This window comes from Nymphalis io, chromosome 17 (assembly GCF_905147045.1).
Source record: "Nymphalis io chromosome 17, ilAglIoxx1.1, whole genome shotgun sequence".
Classification (NCBI taxonomy): Eukaryota; Metazoa; Arthropoda; class Insecta; order Lepidoptera; family Nymphalidae; genus Nymphalis; species Nymphalis io.
The window spans coordinates 5,424,593-5,447,540 of NC_065904.1; the positions used below are offsets into that span (position 1 = coordinate 5,424,593).

At 31.9% G+C, this 22,948-nt stretch overlaps 1 protein-coding gene and 1 non-coding gene across 2 annotated transcripts; one reads left to right on the forward strand and one right to left on the reverse strand.

Moving 5' to 3' along the window:
- The first annotated feature begins 4,637 nt into the window (after positions 1 to 4,637).
- LOC126774723 (uncharacterized) lies at positions 4,638 to 21,193 on the forward strand. The gene is made up of 10 exons (XM_050496260.1): positions 4,638 to 4,655; positions 4,753 to 4,867; positions 5,355 to 5,501; positions 6,397 to 6,507; positions 7,693 to 7,826; positions 16,845 to 16,989; positions 17,363 to 17,625; positions 18,131 to 18,256; positions 18,334 to 18,618; positions 18,698 to 21,193. The coding sequence occupies exons 1-10, from the start codon at positions 4,638 to 4,640 to the stop codon at positions 21,029 to 21,031; spliced, it is 3,678 nt and encodes a 1,225-aa protein (XP_050352217.1). The 3' UTR covers positions 21,032 to 21,193.
- On the reverse strand, positions 6,640 to 6,711 carry Trnae-cuc (transfer RNA glutamic acid (anticodon CUC)). The gene has a single exon. It is a non-coding gene; the product is annotated as a tRNA-Glu (tRNA).
- Positions 21,194 to 22,948: the final 1,755 nt, after the last annotated feature.

The window sequence follows — 22,948 nt, forward strand, 5'->3', positions numbered from 1 at the left end:
TTATGTTTTTTACGCTTCCAAGTCTTAACTATTTAATCAATTATCATGAATTTTTGCATATACGTTGTCAGGGATACAGAAAAGGCAATAGAGTATCTTAGCATTATTTTTTAATCCGATTTCCATAAATATACAAAATTAATTCTTAAAAATCAATTTCGAACAAGAAAAAAAAATAAAATGTTACTTTAATTCATTCTATTGAAAAAAAATAAATATTTTAAGCATTTTAAAATTAATCATTTTATGAGTTGTAACATATTATAATTTACTAAGTATTGCTCTACCGTTGTAGAATAACGGGCCTACTCAATTTCTAGTTATTTATGGATTATTAGAAGCTGGCCTTTGACCGCTTGTGAGTAGTAAAAAAATTAAGTACAATTAATGAAAGTTCATTAGTTTTTCGTAACATATTCGATAGCAAGCTGATTTTAAAGATCGCGCTTTTGTATGCCTATAATTACATTTATAATCATTGGCAAGATATGTCTTTAAAACACATTCAGTTTTTAAATCAGTATTTAATATCGAATAAAAAGGTGAGCCTGCTTAAAAGTAAATAATCATGGCTTTAACCCACAGCTGGGCTAAAGCCTCTTCTCATTTTGAGGTTAAGGCTTGGAGCTTATTCCACAACGCAGCTCTAGTGAGGTTTAGTGGATACCTACACATGTGGCAGTTTTACTCTCGACACACGCAGGTTTCTCGATGAAGTTTTCCTTCACTGCCGAACACAATATAAATTATTAACATAAATTGGGTAATTCAGTGGTGCGTCTGCCTGGGTTTGAACCCGCAATCATCGATTCACATGTTGTAACCAGTGCGACATCTCTGCATCGAATATTTTAACATTAAAATTGCAAAACAATCGCATAATTGGATACATTTTTTTCGTAACGATATTTATATGAAATCACAGACGCTTTAACATTTACCCTAACCCAATCGAAAGCATAATCAATATAATTAAAAACAATTTATTTAAATGGTCATATGTCAAGGAGTGTGACTCATCTATAATGAATCACATTTGTCATAGAACATAAATTCAAAATTGGACTCGCCTGTACTGTATCACGGATACAGCCTGTTTCATTTAAATTAGGAAGGCAGATTAATTGGTCAGCTAACAGTAAAACTTACACAAAGAAATTGTTAATTAAATTTCAAATTTGTTAGTTATATTGCCAATAGACAGCGCCGGGCCCAGCCCTCGATCGCGATAGACAGAGATTGTCTTTCCCTTTGGTTGACAACTTCACTTCACATAAATTGTATTTCAGTCAATGTTATGTAAATAATACTTATCAAATAATTTATAAAAATCAAACAAGGCTTACGTACCCCTAATTTTTTTTTTCGACGTTTTCGCGCCCCTTGTTACCTGGCGTCTATAGTGATCGTTCTTCTCGCTCTATCACAAGGCCGGCGCTGTCAATAGGCTCTCAATCATACAATCCCAGATGTTAACCCATAACTTAAACGCCGGTCGAGCGCACTCGCATCAACTTAGCGTCCGAGTCAAATAACAAGAATGTCGCCTTTTGAAATAAAAATATTTCTACTTTATGAAGCTGTATTTCAAAAAGCGCCATTTTTGTGCTACACACAATAATCGCTGTTGCTTTTATTATAAGACGATAAATTTATTTTAACAACCGTATATAAATCTTAAAGTTTACTTGAGCTTAATTAAGAGTGATTAGAAATCCTTATTTCGAGTGCGGTTGGCCTTCCTTTAGATTTGCAAAAAAGCTTTTAAAGTTGCAAATTGCACAAGAGTGCCTATTCTTATAACTATACTTAGTACATTTTTAAAACTGGCACGTAATAATAAAAAAATACATATTTCATGTATTTTTATTGCTGTCGCACATAGAAATTCTCCCTTTTTTTAAGGCCATTAAAAAGTCGAAGCACTATCAAACTTTTGCGTTATATAAATATAATTATTCCGTTATTAAGAATTATCGATTTCAACTATTACATTATCAAACTGTAATAACCTGAGGCTGAAGTTATGTCTTATAATAATATAATAAAAAAGCAATAAAACCAGTAACTTGTAACTCAGTTATTAATGGATCTTTTAATCTTCTTGTCACATATGACTAACATATTAATTTAAACAATTGTGTAGGCGTAAGTTATTGATGATAGACCTTTTATTTGTAGTAGCATCAACCTATGACCCTTCATTATGTTAACATGATTGTAGTGAAATTGATTATATTTTGTAAATTATTGTTATTCGGCGATGACAGATAACGGTAGGCTTTATTATAATGTTTAATTTGACATAATGTTGCCATTATCATAAAATATCGTTGCCTAATTCATTGTTATTTGTTTTCATAATATTGTTTGTGATTAAATTTATGGGCAACTATATGGACAAATTGTATATTTAAACAATAAAAGGTTCAATTTATATTATTGTAAATGATTTATAACTTAACTAATACCGCCATCTTTTTCTCGTCTGTAAGGTTTAATGAGATAATAATGAAGTGTAAATCAGACAAAAGTAGGTATGACGTAAATACTTTTGTCTCTTTTACAATGTCCCTATTACTACATAAAACGTTGATATCGTAAAAAAGAATATAATTCTATTCGTTTATATGGCGCTCGCCAGTAGCCTTTTGAACAAAATGAAAAGGTGAAATTGTAAAAAAAAAAACACATATATCAAATATGTATAACAAGTTGGGTGATATATATAAAAGATGAATAATCAATAATACTATAAATTCGAAATGTTCGAAAGTTGTGAAGTTTCTCTTACAAAGAGGTAATATATATTATTTAAAAAAAAAACATATGGAATTTCCAACAGGTATTCGTTTTTAAACCGAAATTATTTTATTGAGGCTTCTGTCACAAATTATATGTGACTACGTATTATAAAAAAAGGCCCACGCCGCGTCTGTCTGTTTGTCTGTACGCTATAAACTATATTAAACTATCGAACGGATTCATACTGTTCTCTCCAATAGACGGAGTGATTCATGAGGAATGTTCAGGTGTATAATTCACTAAGGTTTTGTGAAAATTTGCTAAAATATGACGATAAATGTTAACTATGTAAAAATCCGTATGGAGCGTACGCCATTCGAGATACCGGTTGGCGTGGTTGGTAGATACTTGCCTTCCACGCCGAAGGTTGTGGGTTCGATTCCCACCCAGGACAGACATTTGTGTTTGTCCTGAGTCTGGATGTAATTATCTATATAAGTATGTATTAACAAAAGAAAAGTAGTATATGTAGTATATCAGTTGTCTGGTTTCCATAGCACAAGCTTTGTACAAGCTTAATTTGGGATCAGATGGCCGTGTGTTAAAAATGTCCCAGGATTTTATTATTATTATTAAATTGTTGCTAATGTTTAACATATTAAACTAAATTTTCTTTTATAAACATAAATGGCAAAACATTCTCGAGTGATAAAAACGCTTATAATAATATAAAATCGTTTATTTTATTGTTAGCCTATGAATAATTTTGCAATATAAATTCAATTCGATTTAATCAAAATTCTTACGATATAATATTATAAAGTCTAAGTATACGAAAAATGACAAGTAGGCGTGTTTATGATTTCTTGATGATAACTAGGAACATAACAAAATGTGATTTGATAGTATTCAATTTTTTTTTATAGAATAGGAAGGTGAACGAGCATATGGGCCACCTGATGGTAAGTGGTCACCAAACGCCCTTAGACATTGGCATTGTAAGAAATGTCAACCATCGCTTACAGCCAATGCGCCACCAACCTTGGGAACCAAGATTTTATGTCCCTTGTGCCCGCAATTACACTGGCTCACTCACCCTTCAAACCGGAACACAACAATATCAAGTATTGTTGTTTTGCGGTAGAATATCTGATGAGTGGGTGGTACCTACCCAGACGAGCTTCCACAAAGCCTTACCACCAGTGAGGTTTAGGCGCACCAACAGCAATACAAGCTATTTTCCCGTCAAAAACAATATACTAGCGTTTGCTCGCAGTTTCTCTCGCATGTTAGGAAAAGGGTGAGATGTTAATGTTAGAAGGAGGGGTTGTTGAAAGAAGTAGCCAATGTTCTTCCTCGGGGCTTAAGCTTGCCTCATAGCGATTGTCATCAAAATCGGTTCACTATTCTAGCGATGAAAGTATATAAACTTTCGCATTTGTAATATAAATGTAGATATCTATACTTTTTGATTTGTAGATTTAATGTAGAGATTTACGTTTTTTTAATTTATTGTTTGAAAGTGCTAATTTCTGGAAATACTAGTCAGATTTCGAAAAATATTTTTGCATTTGATAGCTCAATTGAGAAACGTCATAACATCACGGCTAACATCAGTCGTTAACATCACGATACCACACTAGACGCCCCACGGACCGAAAAGGAAGTTTAACGCAGAGCAGGCTTACTAGCCTGCCTATTAGTACATAGAAATTGAATTAGTCAAATTAAAGGGATAAATATCAAAAATATTTATAATAATATCATCATATTTCAGTTAAGTAATATAATTTTTTATTAAGTGGATTCTATCTTTTTGACGTTTCTTATTTAATTTATTGTTTCAGAATTTACACAAAAGTTAAGCTCCATCAAAATATTAAATTTTCTAAATGAGGTACATACAAGACGTAACCGATATCATTTTAAAAATGGCGACAGCTGGATAAAAAAAACAAAATGACTAGATCGACGACTTGGGCAGAAGATATGTGAGCGTAACAAAAGATGGCGCTAGTAATACTTATAACGATGCTCGTTGTACAAGTTTCTACTACGGACGGAGAGATGGCGCTAGCGAATGTCACAAGATTTGCTTCAGGAGATATTTTTTCTCTAATCGGTAAATGAATATTTTTTATTTATAACAACACCAATACATATGTAGATGAACTAAGAAGAAATAATCAAACGTACGTTCTAATCATACACGTTATGTATAAGATAAAAAAGTAAAATTCTACAACGTCATAGTTTTACAATTAAAAAAAAGTAACAACCTCTCAATGTCCCACGGCTGGGCTAAGGCCTTCTCTTCCTCTTGAGAGGTTTGGAGCTTATTCCACCATTCTGCTCCAATGCGGCTTAGTGGATATACATGTAAAAGAATTTAATTGAAATTTGACACGTAGATTTCCTCACGATGACTTTCATGATAATTCTTCACCGTAATTAAAAATAATTAAAAACACAAATTAAGCATATGAAACTTCAGTGGTGGATTTGAATCCGCAATCATCAATTAATATTCACGCGTTGATACCACTGTGCCATCTCTAGACTAACTTTAATATAATTTATATTAATTTAACTATAACATGTTTTTGTAGGTACAAATTGTGGCCTAACTCGATGTATGGAAATTTCACATGGCACCGCGTTGCCTGCTGTAGGTGGAAGTGAATGCGTTTGCCAATGCCGTAGAGAAACTCCAGCTTTTAGAGAGGACAAGAAGATTTGCGTTAATCATATTAATGGTGAGCTACTAGATTTAAATATAATTAGTTATTAAGTCTAAAGTTTTTAATCATAATTTGAAAAATATACAAATATTAATCTCAGACCAATATCATTTTTCGTTGTATTCTATCTGTAGATTAATTATCGTATAGATTTAAATCTATGCAAAAATTTATAGTATTAGTAGTTAGTTCTCTCCAAACACAGTCAGTCGTAATTATATATTTTGTAAGATATATACACAAAAAATATTGCGTAAGTGTCTAGTAGTTTTTTTTTTTACATATGCGACAACAGTTAAAATCTGATATTATTCTAAGAGGCCTCAGTACGAAGTTAGACTAAAGGAAAGTTGAAAGTGCTTGTGCAATTGTCATTAATTAAACATGAGATAGAATATGTTACACACAAGACGAACTTTACATAACAATGTAAGGTCGGGACACGAATTCTGATCTTGAATTAAGTGTTTCTCAATGAAGTATAATTATCTTGAATTACTCATATCATTGACACGTTTTTGTAACTAAATGGCAGTTTGTTATTTAAGCACAGATAATAAATAATAAACATATAATTATTGGCTGTATGTGTTAGGTCATTTGTCACAAGACCATTACTGAGATTATGAATGCGCACTGTAGTTCACATATGAATAATGCTAAATATTTGTGTATATTTCTTACTCACTGCATGTGGTCTTTAACAGATTGTTTAAATAACAGGGCAAGATTTATTATAAGACATTTTTATAAGATATTTAAGATAGTTAACTTTAAATAGGTTATGTAAGGAAAAATATTTATTACAATATATATTATATATAAATTGTAAAGTAGTAAAACGATTTCAGTTTAATTAATTATTAATATATTTTTATCAAGACCCCATTTAACTTTTTTTTTGTTCCAGATTGTTCGATGGCCACTTTCGGTCGCGGAGCCACAAAACCTCAAATACCTTTCGTTTTTCTACCTTTAAAAGGACAGATTATTTATCCATCAAAAGAAATCATATTCACGGGTATGTTTTAAAATATGAATTTAAACCATAAAAACAAAATGTTTATTAAACTTAATTTTGTGAACTAAGCTTATGTAAAATTAATGTATGCTAAAATACAGTATAATAAAAGAAAATAAGTACAAAAATATATTCCGGTACCGGGAATCGAACCCGAGCCTCCTGGGTGAGAGCCAGGTATCCTAGCCACTAGACCATACCGGAGATACAAGTTGCTCTATATTTTTACAAGTGATGAAAGTTAGGATTAATACGTCAAAACCTATAATAAATGATACATCACATATAATAAAGATATAATTCATTGCACTGTACTCATAAACATTGTACAGCAGTTAGTCGCACAAAATGCTTTGTCCTCTTCTTTCATATGTCGAATTAGTAAGAAAGAAAGAAGAGGTAAATCGGTGTGTAATTCATCCGCTATATAACGGCAAAATGAAAGAGGCATGGTTTGTTTCGATTTAACGAACCAACGATATTTGTCTATTCGTTTTTATATATATTTTAATATATTTAAGCTTCAAGTACATTTTTTTTTGTCTTAAGGTTATTTTATGGTGGTGTATTTAAATACATCAGCGTCAGTAATTAATTGTCCATTAATAGGTAAAATTACTAATTATGAAAACTATAAACTTTATATTTCGTATTTAGCTTTATATTTGTTATTGATATCGTGAGACATGCATACCTAGTCAGTTACTTACATAATATATAAACATATATTAATATTATATAAGCATTTTCTTAAATACGTTGTATATATAATAATAATATAGTTTATTAAAAAGAAGCATGTAACTGGCATATTTGTTGTTGATGATGATATAACTGATGTTACGTTATAATTCGATTTACAATTTAAAATAAAATATAAAAATTAATGATTATATACTAACTAGATAGATCATTATTTAGGAATAATAAAAAATAAAATATATATATATTCTTAAGCTTTTCGTGGATGAATAAATGTTTTCATTGTCACAATTTTCGAATGCGAATTCAAATTTCGATTCGAATCGAAATTGCATGTCTAACTGAACTATATTATGTAGAGCGCTTTTTTGCTGTATATCACGCAAAATTCTAATAAGACTTAATAGGTTTTTTAATTATTTTAGTATGTCATTATAATAAAAGATTCAATGATTATGAATTAATGAAATTATTACTTTTTAGATATAGACGACGCGATCTGTGCTGTCACCAGCGCTCAATATCTGTCCGAGACTGGTTGGGTCACTTTACGGGATTTAGTGGACAATGACGTACCTTTCGGACTCTACCGAGATGAGGGCAGCACTTATTTACAGGTATGTTTTTTTTTATAACATTGGTCGAATTGGCAAATTGGCCATAAACATTGGCGATGTAAGAAATATTAACTATATCTTAAATTTTTGATGATAATTTTTTGAAAATTTGATCTAAATCGTAGAGTTGTTTTCTTCTTCTGCCTAGCGTTTTCTCAGCCAGGGTCCTCTTTCCCTCATCTATGCGTACACTTTGTCCGATCTTAAGCATCTTTCTTGACCCTCCATGTCGTCCCGACATCAAACCACCGCTTCTCGGGCCTGCCGCTGTCAAGGCATCGGTTTCCCACATAGTTCGGCAGTTCGCGGCTAATGTGGCCTAACCAACGTAGACGGCTTTATACTTATACGCTACATCGCGGCCGAGGCTGCCACGGATGTGCTCGTTACGAATTTAGTCTCGTAACGCCACACATCCATCGCAGCAACTTCATCTCCGCGATCTGAAGTTGCTGGGCAAGTCTTGCAGGAGCTGGCAACGTCTCGATGCCGTACAATAGGACTGGTCGGATGATGCACTTGTACACAAGATCCTTTAATTACTTCGGTATCCTGCGACCACAGGTGCCCCGGAGACTTCCCGTTATATGGCCCAAGTTTCGTTTATCCGAGCTCTGACATCATGGTCGATTGCCCCAGACTCGTGTAGTACGGACCCCGAAGTATTTAAGCTTTTCCAACATTATAACGGACTCTTCGTTTCCGAATACCACGAAATAAATTTATAATATACAAGAATTGCTCATTTAATATTAAGAGATGATAATGAGATTTGCCCACATATAACGAACCATTTGACATTTTAAAAATAGGACAGTTTTTTTTAAATTATATGGTTTTAATTAAAACCTTATCATAATGTTTCTTGAAAATTGGTTCGGTGTCTCATTTATTATTATTAGATATATTTATATAATAAAATTATATAAGAGATTTAATAAAATATCTTTATACACATTATATTATCTATAAAAATAAATTCTAATGTCATTATAATTATCCCCATTATATACATAGCTAAGATTTATAAGAAGTGCTGTCACAAAAAAAAAAAAAAGATTAAAAAAAATTAAATACATACATTTTACTGATTATCTTTATATCACGGTACCACCCAGGCCGCTTCCCCAAAATTCATTTTCCTCGTTTATTATATTATTATTATGAAATCTTATCAAAACGTGGTACTTATCTTCACATATTTATTGAACATGTTATCAGGAATAGGTAATTAAGGTGTTCCTCTTATTAAAGCTGATGAAACAAACACGCATGATATGAAAATACTTAACTTAAAAACATAATGTAAGTGGTCTGGATCAATATCTGTGTGGATATAAATGTCTGGAAACGTTTTATTAATTCAACAATATCTTAAATATAAATTGATTGATTGATAAAGCAAGAGTTAAAGGTCTCCCAGATGTACACGTGTGGTGGAGGTTTTAATTTTATGATTAATTTAGCTGCTTTAAAGCGTGTTGTGATTGATTTAATCGATTTCAATGACTCATTTTTATTTTAATGATGAACACTAGATCGATTATAAATACAATCTAAGCACATATAAGTGCAATAGTTCTTGCAAGCAATTGAAGTTACAGGTAGGCAAACTATAGTAAATTTTCAGATTTTACCCGCCCTTCTTGATACACGATCTCATTTATATCTGATTATTAATTTTATGTTTCTAATCTGATACAACCCTTGAAAACATAATGTAGTTCTTCATACAATATTTTATTTTTATCTTAGAACTGGATTTACATATTCAAAATAAAATAAAATATGTTCTATCCATTGAGCCCACATCTTTCTAGATTCTATTATCTGCATTTTTGAGATTATCTCGGACAGTGCTTTTCTGGTTTTGTTTTAAGTGGTTTCTAATTTAAACACATATATTTAAATGATGTCTAAATTAGAACCTAGAACAATTTCCTTTATCATGTCGTAAAATAATTACAGTCTCAGAAGTTGCCATTAGCGTACGTCGCATAAATCATTAAAACCATAAAAAAAATTAATAGCTGCATGCAGTTTTTTTTATTATTTTTTGCGCTACTGGTGCCCATGCAATAGTAGATATATTTTTAATTTTTATCTTTTCAGTAAATCAAAATAATACACATAAATTATCGATAATGTTACGCACGCTCAGCATGACGTTAGATAAAATTTAGATTAATTATATTCAAGGAGACATTTTTAAGTTTGAGTTGAGTTGAATGATTGATCTTAACCCGGTGTATTATATCACACAGCACTCCACACAAGCTTTACAATAGATTATTGGGTAAAATATAAGAAACCAATAAAATACTTTGTGAGGCTGCTTGCCCCGCTTGGGTAGGTATTTGAGTACGCCTCACTCATCACGTATTCTACTACTCAACATCAATACATAATATTGTTGTGCTTTGGTTTCAATGATAAGTGAGCCAATATAACTACTGGCACGAAGTACGTAGCATATCAAGGTTGGTGGCGCATTGGCAATGTAAGAAATGTTTAATATATCTTACGGTGCCAATGTCTGTCAGCGATTTTACTGGTGGTAAAGCTTTGTGCAAGCTCGTCTGGGTAGGTACCACCCACTCATCAGATATTCTACCACAAAACAGCAGTACTTGGTATTGTTGTGTTCCGGTTTGAAGGGTGAGTGAGCCAGCGTAATTATAGGCACAAGGGACATACAATCTTAGTTCCCTAGGTTGGTGGCGTATTGGTGATGTAAGCGGTGGTTAACATTTCTTACAATGCTAATGTCTATGGGCGTTATTGATCACTTACCATTAGGCCCATATGTTCGTCCACCTTCCTATTCTATAAAAAAAAGCGGTAGTGACATATATAGATATGTACTTACCAATCGTCCCGTTTGCCACTACATAGATATTTTACTTTAAAATAATCAGCAAAATATATACTGAATAATAAAGACTTGCCATATCTAGAAATTAAATTGAACATGTTCTTCCAAACTCACCAGATCCATACGGCCGTCATAATTGTTTTCGGTAAAGTCGTAAAATGTTTATTAGCAATCGAACGAATACTGTTTCCTCTTGAATCTTGACGAACTTCATAATGCGATGTAAATGAGCGAACTGGGAACTTAAAACATTGAATCTTAGGTGGTCCGATGATTTTAAATGCATGAAATATTTTGTTGCAGCTTCGCTTATTGTAAATGTAAAGATAATACAATCATATATTATATATATTTATCAATTTAAAAAATTTTATAACTACCCATGTTGACTTCTTACGGTTGTAAAAAGAATTTTGATTTTTTTATTTATAAAATTTCCGAAGCTCGTGCTTTGAGCATCACCTATTTGATTCAATTTAAACTATTGTTTAAATTGTATCAAAACACATACAAAATATTTAGCCTTTTAGGAGAAATTCAGTGACATATACACGTAAAGATAAGTCAATTATGAACCAGACACTTAACTTCCGCGGCACAGGAGTGTAAACACTGGCATTTTCCAGACTCCAGCTGAGCATTTCTCGACAGAAAAACCCAATAAATTTTGAATGACCTGATCCGAGGTTTGAAACCAGGATCTTCGGCCTTATAGCCACTGGACCTAAGAGGTAATGGACCAGCTGTCATTTAATATATACCGTTACGATTAATGTATAATCCGAATCAATATATATGAAATCCATTCATAGATAAATAAAAGTATGATAAAACTGCACTTTTACATCGAAACTTAATTTTCACATACGACATTAAACAGTAGCGTTATGTACAATTGTCATTAATAACGTTAAGCGAAATGACTCGTAAATTAACGAATACATTGAACAAAATAAAGACATTAACCGTCGCTTAAAACGTTTTATTTCAATTAAGAAAAGTATATTAAAAAAAAAACAATTATAACATTAATTAAATATGTGCAATTTAACATTTAAAATACGAAATAAAATTTACTAATATCTGTGTATTAAAATATAAACTTTTATAAAGATAAATTTTATATATCATATATATCATATAATCACCGTCTAAAGCAATATATTATGTAAATTAAATATCACGTTATTTGCACGTGCACGTGGCACGTGCTTTGCCATTATATAAGACGATATATGAATTTTTTAAATATATATCAAATGATGTCAAATTGCGCCACATACAGACGACTTCCCCAATACCCAATTATTATATTAACACGTTTAACAAGCTTTTTTCTTGATTTAATTTAAATGTTATACAATTATTATCTTGCTTTAATATATTTTTAGATTTTATTTATTTTTATAAATAGTCTCGGTTAACTGCGCTTCGTTTATGTCCGAGATTATTTCTTATTAAAAATAATGTAAAATAGTAATAAGGAGTCGCTGAAACAACGCTACGTTAGTCCAAAACAGTGAAACTGTAGGCGTTATATTTTAATTATCATTTTATTCTGCTTTAAAAGTATTTGATAGCCCAGTAGCTTATTTTTGGTAATGAAAAATTTCGTACTTCTAGTTATTGCACCTGTTCCATAATTTATTTTTTTATAATATAGGTAGGCGAGCGAGCATGTGGGCCACCTGATGGTAAGTGGTCATCAACGCCCATTGGCATTGTAAGAATTGTAAACCATCGCTTACATCACCAATGCGCAACCATACTCGAGAACTAAGGTGTTATGTCCCTTGTGCCTGTAATTATATTATACTATCGCATTCACTTTTCAATATTAAGTATAGAAAAGTGAATGCTGCTTGGTACTGCTGATTGAGCAGTATCCATTCAGATGGTTCTGCACAAACCCCCACCATCGATGAATAACACAGATGGTATATTGTAATGTTTTGTTTATATGTATGTGTAATATGTATTCGTATTTAATGTTTTTATAAAACATTTTATTATTAGTGATAAAACAATGAAGAAACAAAATTTAATCGCAATTAACAGGCAAAGAAAAATGTATTATATTTATGCCTTTATAATTTGGCAAAGTAATACTTATAGAATACAATTATAATATAGTCTTTATATTAGATGTATTGTATAATTTGAGAAAGTGGTCCCGATTTAGAATTGATATAAATACGTAACGAATTTCTTTTATTCAAATTCTACAATCTTAAACATCCCGTTCCTAATTAGTAGGTCGAGAATATTGGCGTAACGCCAATAACAAATTAAATCTGTTACTCACGTAACATTTGTGAGGTCTTGTCATGTTCCGTATATGATGTGTTTCATTTACAAATTGAGAGAAATCTATTGAAATACTTCAACACTAGACAAATATATTAAAGTCTTGTATTAACTATTAAATACTCCCACTGTGGATCCAGACCTTGGAAGTCGTAGCGTTATGTTATCTTTGACGAGCTGGTTGGCGTAGTTGGTAGATACTTGCCTTTCACGCCGAAGGTTGTGGGTTCGATTCCCACCCAGGACAGACATTTGTGTGCATGAACATGTCTGTTTGTCCTGAGTCTGGGTGTAATTATCTATATAAGTATGTATTTACAAAAGAAAAGTAGTATATGTAGTATATCAGTTATCTGGTTTCCATAGCACAAGCTTTGTATAAGCTTAATTTGGGATCAGATGGCCGTGTGTGAAAAATGTCCCAGGATATTATTATATTATTATTATTATTATCTTAGTAATATAAATACGAAAGTGAGTTTGTTTGTTTGTTAGGGTTTTACGTCTTAACTTCTTAACCGATCATTACAAAACTTTGCATACACGTAGTCAGGAGTACAGAATAGCACATACGGTATCAACGTCCCGCTGCAAACGCTAATGTTAACAAGTACCACATAGGCGCCCAGCTGTTGTGGCATATAATAACTACTCACAATGATATTTATATCGGTGATTTATTTACGTATACCTTATTATGTCTATAATTCATTATTAATAATTTCGTTAATCATCATATTATTAAATTACGTTGTAAACCATAATTTATTAGTTCATAAACTGACTTCAACGCGTGAATCTTAACCGATGAACGTGGGTTCAAACCCTGGCAAGCACCTCTGAATTTTCATGTGCTCAATTTCTGTTTATAATCCATCTCGTGCTTTTCGGTGAAGGAAACCATCGTGAGAAAACCTGCATGTGTCTAATTTCATCGAAATTCTGCCACATGTGTATTCCACCAACCCGCATTGGTGCAGTGTGGTGGAATAAGCTCCAAACCTTCTCCTCAAAAAGGGAGAGGAGGCCTTAGCCTAGCAGTGGGACATTTACAGGCTGTTACTGAAACTGACTTCCGATTATTTTTGTATAAAGTGGGTAGAACGCGCCATAGGAGCACATTCGTGTTAAGAATTACTGGCACCACGTTACGCTGTCTATTATAAATTAAGTGTAATAATTGGACTGTTTTTCATTTCATAAAGCCCAAGCATAAGTGTTAACATTAGTGAAGCTGCAGGGAACTTGTAGTGTAAAAGTAAACATATTCATTGAAATCCGACCGGCAGATCCTGAGATTAGCGCGTCCAAACAAACAAACGCTTCAGCTTTATAATTTTAATATCCTCCAATAAAAACATCCTTCTCTATACTAGATAATGATAATATATCAATCTAATAAAATAGTTGAAACTGTAATTAGTAATGATAATTATAATGTTTCTTATTATCAATGTCAAAATACTAAAAATGTTCGTGCCGATTATGTTATACAAGTTCTCTGAACTACACTTATCTCTCTTCCTCGTGCGCGGGTTCGAAATGGACAGCTATAAAGCAGTACTTGTCCTATCAAATTGATATAGTTTAAAGATTTGTTAGATAAAAGTAACCTATGATCTTGGGGATCAAGCTTGCTGTGTAGATATACAAAGTATCATCAAAATAAGTCCTGTAGTTTAGCTTAAAAGACAAACAGACAGAGTTACACTCTTATTTATAATTGTAGACTACAAATTTCGTATCACATTAAAAGTATCGTCTTGTCACGTCACGTCACGTCATGGAACATGATGATGGAAAAAAACTTGAAAGGAAAGGTTGTGGATTCCACGATATAATATAAATCATAATGAAAGAGTTCATAAAAGTAATAAACATAAATCGAAGACGACATATGAATATGTATATTACTAGTTTTCGCTCGCATGTTGGGGGATGAGCTGGTGTAAAGTATATAAAAAGTATCCTTTGTCCTTCTTTGCGGTTCAAGCTAGCTTCATACAAAATTTAATAAAAATAGGTTAGTGGTTTAGCTTTGAAATCGTAACAGACATACAGAGTTACTTACGCATTTATAATATTAGTATAATATTATTCATTCATAAGATAAACATTATAAGCGTACAGTACGCCTTATTAGTAAACATTCTTGTTCTTCTAACCTCATTAATTTATAATTTATTTAAATGAAAGAAAATATTTGTATTTTAAAATATTCGATCTTATCGTCCGAGCGGTTTGTGTGAATTTCAACTCTTCAATCGGAAGTCATGTTTTGGTTAAAAGCGACCCGCAGATCAGAGTCGAGATACTTTCGAGGCGTCAAAGGAGCTATTTGTTCAAACTGTCCAAATATTCAGCGGCCACATTTGTACACGTTGATAGTGAGGAATGATACGTCGGTTAAATAAGGGTTCAGTATTTATATTAATAAACCTGAAGAAAGAAATATGGCGACTCGAATAAGGTTTTATACGAGATGAGACGATCGTTTCGCTAGCATTTATTCCATATGATAACTACTACTAAATTTTTTAGTTAGATAAATTAAAAAAAAAGTTATTTAATTCAATTTAATATATATATAGAATCGTTTATACAAAACTAAGAAAAAATACATTACAATGTGAAATGTATGTTCCTATTTTGTTTACAAATTTCTTACTATTTTTTAATACAATACAATTATTTCAAAATTAAGGCAAAAAATTACTTATCAAGGCTTGATTATGTTTTAAATGAGAGATTTAGTGTCATCGAAAACGGATAAAAATGCCACATACATATATTGGAACAGAGTTACGGAATAAGTTCCAAACCTCCTTTTCGAAGAAAAGTAGGACGTAGCCAAGTGATTCTAGTCTAGTGATTCATTTACAGGCCTACTTTGTATATAAAATTATTTCTTATACATTTTATCAATTAGAATGTCTACTATAGTATACTAGTAGTAGTATACTATCACTTTAGAATGTCTACTACGAAAATTTTAAAGTTTCCTCGGAACCCTCTTTAGTTTTCGACTTATGCGTTTATTTTTACACCGATGTCCCATAGGCATGGCTCAAATTAATCTCGTGACAGTTGTTTTAGAACCGTAACATGATTTAAATATAAATAACATTGATCAAAATATTTACCACCTTTCTTGAATATTTTAAATTCACCGTAATATATCAAAATCATTCGGTCGTTTTACAATTTTAACAGTATACACCGAGTATGTTTTGCATAACAATACAATTTCAGTGTTGCCATGTTAAATAAAATTTGTAACTAGACTTCGAACAGGAAGTAGAGTCTTTATAAAACGTTTAGGGTTCGTCCATTAATCACGTGATCTTTTTTAGCAACTTTTTAACCATGGTGACATGTGGTAACTTTTTAGACTACCCAAAATCACATGTATTTTTTAAGTACAAAGTGTATTGAAAATTTCAGAATATTATCTTTAAATACAGGTCTAATCTGACTAACTTTCCGTTTAGAAATCAAGCGTATCTCATTAACCCTCTCTCCTTGTGATATTTCATGATTTTTTCTGAACCCCTCCCCCCTTTCGAGCCTAACATGATTATGTGATCCCTAACGATAATGAACGATCCCTTATATTGAAAAGATATTTTGGATCTTCTCGGCCGACAGCCGAACCTCTCACCCAACTTTGATTACAATCGGATCAGTGATTTAGGAACTTTTAAAGGACTAACACACAAACATTCATTTTTATTTATATAGATATTTTCAGAAATATTTTAATATTAAAGCTACTATATTAACTTTGTAGTTAATGCATATAGCTCGTTTATAAAAATAAATGTGTTTTTGTTTAGTGGCGAGGATCATCAGCCCTCCACTCTCGTCTCGAAGGTCGTCTGGTTGCAACTCATGTGCTATGCTCAGCACAGAAGCCCGCACATTTAGCAGCATCTTGCGCTACCTTCCGTGTTGCGGGCGTAACTCATAACGCGTTATTGGGTAAGAATCATTCCAATATATACCTGCTATTTTTTAATAATATTTTGGTAATCAACGTTTACTCTAAAGCTGTTTATAAATTTCATTCCATATATTTTTTTAATGAAGGCAACATTAACAACATTCTCTGTATAGAGATATAATTAACACTTACATGTCATATCCAGGATTAAAATCTAAGTCTTAAATCTAGACACAGTTAATAAAAAAAATATATTATTATTATAAAATACAATTTATGACGGCGAATTGTAACATATACCAAAATAATTCACCAATTGAAATTCAAATTCATCAATATCTACAAACATAAATACTTTAATTATTTTTATGTACCGTGTATACCAAAAACTGATCATATTGAACATTTTAGATGTTAGGTCAATACCATTTCACGCTGGTGAAACAGTGACAACGGAGCCAGCAGCTCAAAGCAATGGCCTCAGTGTACTAGAATCCTTAGCAATTGGAGTGTGCGTCCTCATGTTGGTTTTCGTGTATGCAGCGGGAATTATATTCTATATCAACTACAAACAGAAGCAGAGAAGAAAGAAAGACCCCGAGATGGATCTTTCTCGCACTAATTCGACTGATAATGCTTCGACTATCGATTCACGACTTGAAATGGGTAGCATGGTATGATATTGACTCTTTAGAAATGCTATTGTATAAACTTATTCACTTCAAGATATTAATTTTAACACCACTTGTAATAGAGTTTAAATTTTGTACACTCTTTTAATGATAATAAAATATATTATAGTCAATTAATTAAACAAAGGCTGGTTTAAAAACAAATAAAAAATCGGTTAACATTTTAACAAACGTAATTCTTATTTACAAACATTCTACCAAATGACGGTGCAACAATTGTATTTACCGTTTTTATATGTACATACATACGTATTTACATTCAATGACTCACCTTACCTGATTATTATACATAAATGCAATATCTTGAAATATTTAGAATTGACAAAACCATTGAACAGCCAAGAGCTGGAGTCTTAATGATGTATTGTAAAAACAAGTTATGGCTTTTGTTGTTTATCTGTTTTAAAAACTATAGTGATTTTATATTTGATTTGTATCTTCGAAAAATATATATTAATAGTTATTATAATTACGCTTATTGTTATAGAGAATGAAATCAAATCCACTGATGAATTTAGAGAATATGAGGAATGACTACACGAATGATGCCGGCTTATCTGATGTTAGCGAACGAACAGAAGATACATTCGATTCAACAGTAAATAAGCCAAAGGTAAGAATATTAAGAACATTAGATTTTTTTCATATTTCTAAAAGTAAAATTTTTAATTTTATTTTTCGAAATTGCAGGATCGAAATGCAAACGTCGTAGCTGCTATTGTGCACTCCAGACGAAAGAAACCATCAAGACCTACGATTAGGGCTACATCGACTCCAGAACGTCTTACAGAGAGACTTCAAAGACGTTCAGCTTCACCAGAAATGGAAAAGGCGCCTCACTCTGATTTGTCCATACTCCACTGCAGCATAGATAACAACATCGCCGAGGATATACCTTCTCCCGAAGAAGGCGAACCAGTTCTGAGACGAAAATTATATTTTAATCCAGTTTTTTTTGAGACAGATCTTTTGAAGGTAGTTTAGTGGTATTTTTATAATAGATTTAAATAAGTTAGTCAAAATTAATTTTAAATTATATTTTCTTGTATTATAGGATCCTCCACCAGCAGCGATTGAATTTTTGATAAAATTAAGAGAAGTAATGTCGGTTGCAAAAGAGAAAATGACTTCAAAACGGTTTATTCCGATTCTATCTGATATACCTGAAGAGGAACTCTATCATACAATTGATCTCGGATGGGACATTCCGTGTGCGAGGCGCGGGCGAAGATATAGCGCAATTAGTCTAAAGCGAGAGAATAGCCGACGAGTATTACATTGTGGTGGTTGTCCAGGATGTGACAATAGTGGAAAACAAAAAGTGACTGGTTTAATAAGATCTAATTCATGTAAGACTTGTGTAAGTGACGATTACAAACAAAAAATAGTTCAAAAGTGGTTAGACGAAGTACCTTCACCCCCTTCAACTGCTAAAAGACCGGTAAAATCAGTTGCTAAAGTAAGCGGTACGCCAAGAGTGATTGAACCAAAAGAAAATGAAGTATTAGTAAACCCTGTAGAACCAGTGCCCAATCTTATTTCTGAAACAGTCAAAATAACGGAATCGATTGTAAAAGAATATTTAAAAGATAAATATTTGGTTAATTCAAATGAATTTAAAGATATTGATGTAGCAAATAAAAATAATATAGAGAATGACAGTAAACACAGTTCACAAGCAATTGTTATTATCACTTCAGAAAAGAAAAGTCCTTCTAATCACGCTACTCGACGTGTAAGAAAGAATTTACCACCTCCGCCTCCACCCCCAAATCATGTAACAGAATTACTTGAGAGTACTAAAGATATCGTACCAATATCTCCCGAAGTCAAGAGAAAAATGGAAGCTGTTATTCGTGAATTAAATAAATGCCATAGAGTAGAACCCATTGGAAGTCCTATTATCGAAGCTAATAAATTACAGGAGACGGCTCCAAAATTAGTTATACCAGTGACAGCTGCTGACTCACATCGTTATGGAGATGATAACATTTTTTTTGATAAAAAAACTCTAGATCAAGAAAATGTCGAGTTAGATAGCTTAGAAAGAAAATTGCCTAAAAAGAGAAGATTTTCATTAGATTATGGACCTGAATTGAATCAAAAGAAATTATCAGGCATACAAAAAACTCAAATATCTCGTGATAGATTGACGCGTAGTTGGCGAGATTTTAAAAATACATCAAATAACACAAATGTAGCTCCTCAAACAATCAGCTTTGAATCGAATAATAAAATAACTTGTAATAATAATAACGATGTTTTCATCAAGTCCATTGAACCTATATATAATAATATCGAAAAACTTGGCCCGTTAACAATTGAGGTAAGAGGTTCTCCAGTTGAAAATAGAAAGAATGATAATGATGACTTTGATCCTGATACTCTTGATAGGAAACCAAAAAAAACAATCGAAAAGAATGAAAATAAAAAAAGTGTCGAAAAAATTCTATTAAAATCCGGGGGTAGTTTTAAACACAAATTAACAGCCCCTGAAACCGAACAAAGCAAAAGTCCACCAGAAGCGGCGTTTACTAGAAAAATAGGTAGTCTTAGGCAAATATACGAAGCTAAGAACAAAGGTAAAATGAATGATAATCCATTTTACGAAAGACGAGGGAGTTTACCTTATGGTACTCAAGAGTTAGAAGCTTACATTAGAAAACTAGAACCTAAGCATACAGAAAACCAAATAGAACCGAAACCTCCTATACCGCCTAAAAATAAACGCAGCTCAGAAACACAATCAAAGGTCACTACTCCTAGACACAGTCCACCGAGTGACAGATATCGATCCTCTGAAGAGAGAGACAGGTTTCCACCATATTCAAGAACTGATAACATAAACTCTAGGCGCTCTGGTCGGAGATCAGCTCGTACGAGACCTAGACGAGTCGATTTAAAGAAATTATGCCGTACAGAAGATTCTGGATACTTAAGTACGGATTCAAACGAATCAAAGCGAAGAGCGAGATATTTAATGCAATTAAAACCCAAATTAGTAAATATTGATACGACATCAAAGCTACTAAATAAATCTAATATCTTACACATAGACACAGATACCGATGAGTTGGAATCTCTGTGTGACGGTCGAAGTGAATCTGGCGGAGAGAGTGTTGAGACTGATTCTGTATTCTTCGGTAATTTCGATGATTCAAAACAAATATTAAAAGAATTGGGTTTCGAAGATTTCGGAACGAGGAATAAAATAAATCAGATAGATTCAGGTTTTGCTGGGGAAACGAATATAATGCTTAGTGGTGATAGTGATTCGGAACATCGAAGTGTTATTTCTATAGTCGCTGGATGTGACGGAAGAGCTTCATCTGCGTCTGTTACAAATTTAGATGATTCGCAATTTGTGAAATCCGTGGAATGTTCGTAATTTTTGTGTAGCCAAATCATTTTCATTATTATAATTAAATATTACCTGTACTTTGTACGCTCTTAAGAATTGTGTTTTAGAATAGATTATAAACAAAATGTATTCTTAGTTAGTGCCACCGAATTTTACCTCATGGTATCGAATTAAGTAAATGTTGGTTTGATGTAAATATTTCCATAGTAATAATTTAATTATAAAAAAGTAATAATTATAGGATTGAATTGAAAAAAAAATACATATTTTTTGCTTACCAAAATATAAGATTAATACATGACAAGTTTTATCCGCTTGAATATAGATTTTACATTTATTTAACTATCTAAGAAGTCTTATCATTTTGAAATGAAAGGTTTTAAAGATGTTTTCGTAATTTTTATTTATAGAAGTTATCATAAAGTTACTTTTATTAAAAAAATGTTTTAAAGAAACTTTATACAGCTATTTTTACACGATTACTTTAAGTATTGAATGATTATTATCCTAGAAAAAATTAATATATTCAATAAAATAATTATCTTAATATTAAAATTAAACTTGTATATAATTTCAAACATTCCTTTAGGATTTCGGCTTAGGTTGGCGTTGGGTGGCCTGATGTTACACAAGGGTTTTCTACTTTATTTTAAAGTAGTATTACTTATATTTCGAAACATGAAATATGCGACTGATCTGTTGAATAAATAAAGTTACACGTTAGTGCACGTTTTCTTTATAATAGTTACGCATAAGACATGTATAGACATTTAAGGACATACATAGTTCTATTCATAAGACATTCCACGGAGATCAGTTATAATCTCATTAATATATATATTTTATATGCAAGTGTAATATAAGAAAAATCGAAAAATCAGTTAGGTGTTTGTATGTTTTATTATCGTAACGGCTAGGCCCACATTCTCGCTCGACTTCTATAATTATCTATACACTATTTGTTTGTAAATATTTACAATATCTGTGTAGGTTTTTATTTGTAAAATGGTTATATAATTTTATTTAGCTATGTAAATATTAGTTACTTTTAAAAATGCCATTTGACTTGTAAATAAGGTCGGCCGGTTGTGCAATTAATTAAAAGTTTGTATAGAATTTGTTAGTTTGATGGAATGATTATTTTTTTTAATTTTGATTGGATTTTTATGGATTGGAATGCTGTATTGTTGGATAGTTAATAATATTTGAATATTAAATAGGATTAATGTAAAAATGTATGTATGTATATTGTATAGCTTGTTAAATATAATATTTTATAAGTTGGAATTTTTATTGATTAATCCCTTATTAATAAACAAAAGGTACTAATTAAGTTAAGAGGACGTTTAGTAGCGCATTGTTGTTTACACCTTTAAAGTCTTTAAATTATCACATCTTATATTTAGTTGTTAATTGTAAGAGCTTAGCTTAATACGTTAATAGTGTAATTGCTTGGATAAATAATTGAATTGACAATCTAAATTTGCCAATCCTTTGCGTACCAAATATTCTAATCGTTTCTGCAACTTCCGTAATGGAGACGGTACCCACGACCTGCGCTTCGCTTTGTGTCCGAATAACCGTCACCTTGTAGTACTCTCAACGGACAGTGCAACGTGTGCCACATTACTCGCGCAGTAATAAATATCAGGCGCCGTCAGACGCTAAGCGTACATCTCCCATAACTTAAAAAGCGTTTATACTCGAGCAGTTGCAGTGGCAGAGCAGTTACAGAGAACGGTTTTGCTAACATACTGTATTAACTGCAAATATCAGTGACAATGTCAATGTCTACAGTCAAAATTACCACGTGATCAGATAACGAATACGTAAAAACTTCGCTGTAATATGTCTAAATAAATAAAGAGATCAGCAATCATTTAAGCTTATTTGTTTTTTGGTTTTAATTATCTCAGTTACCAGGTCGAAAACTTATATCAATAT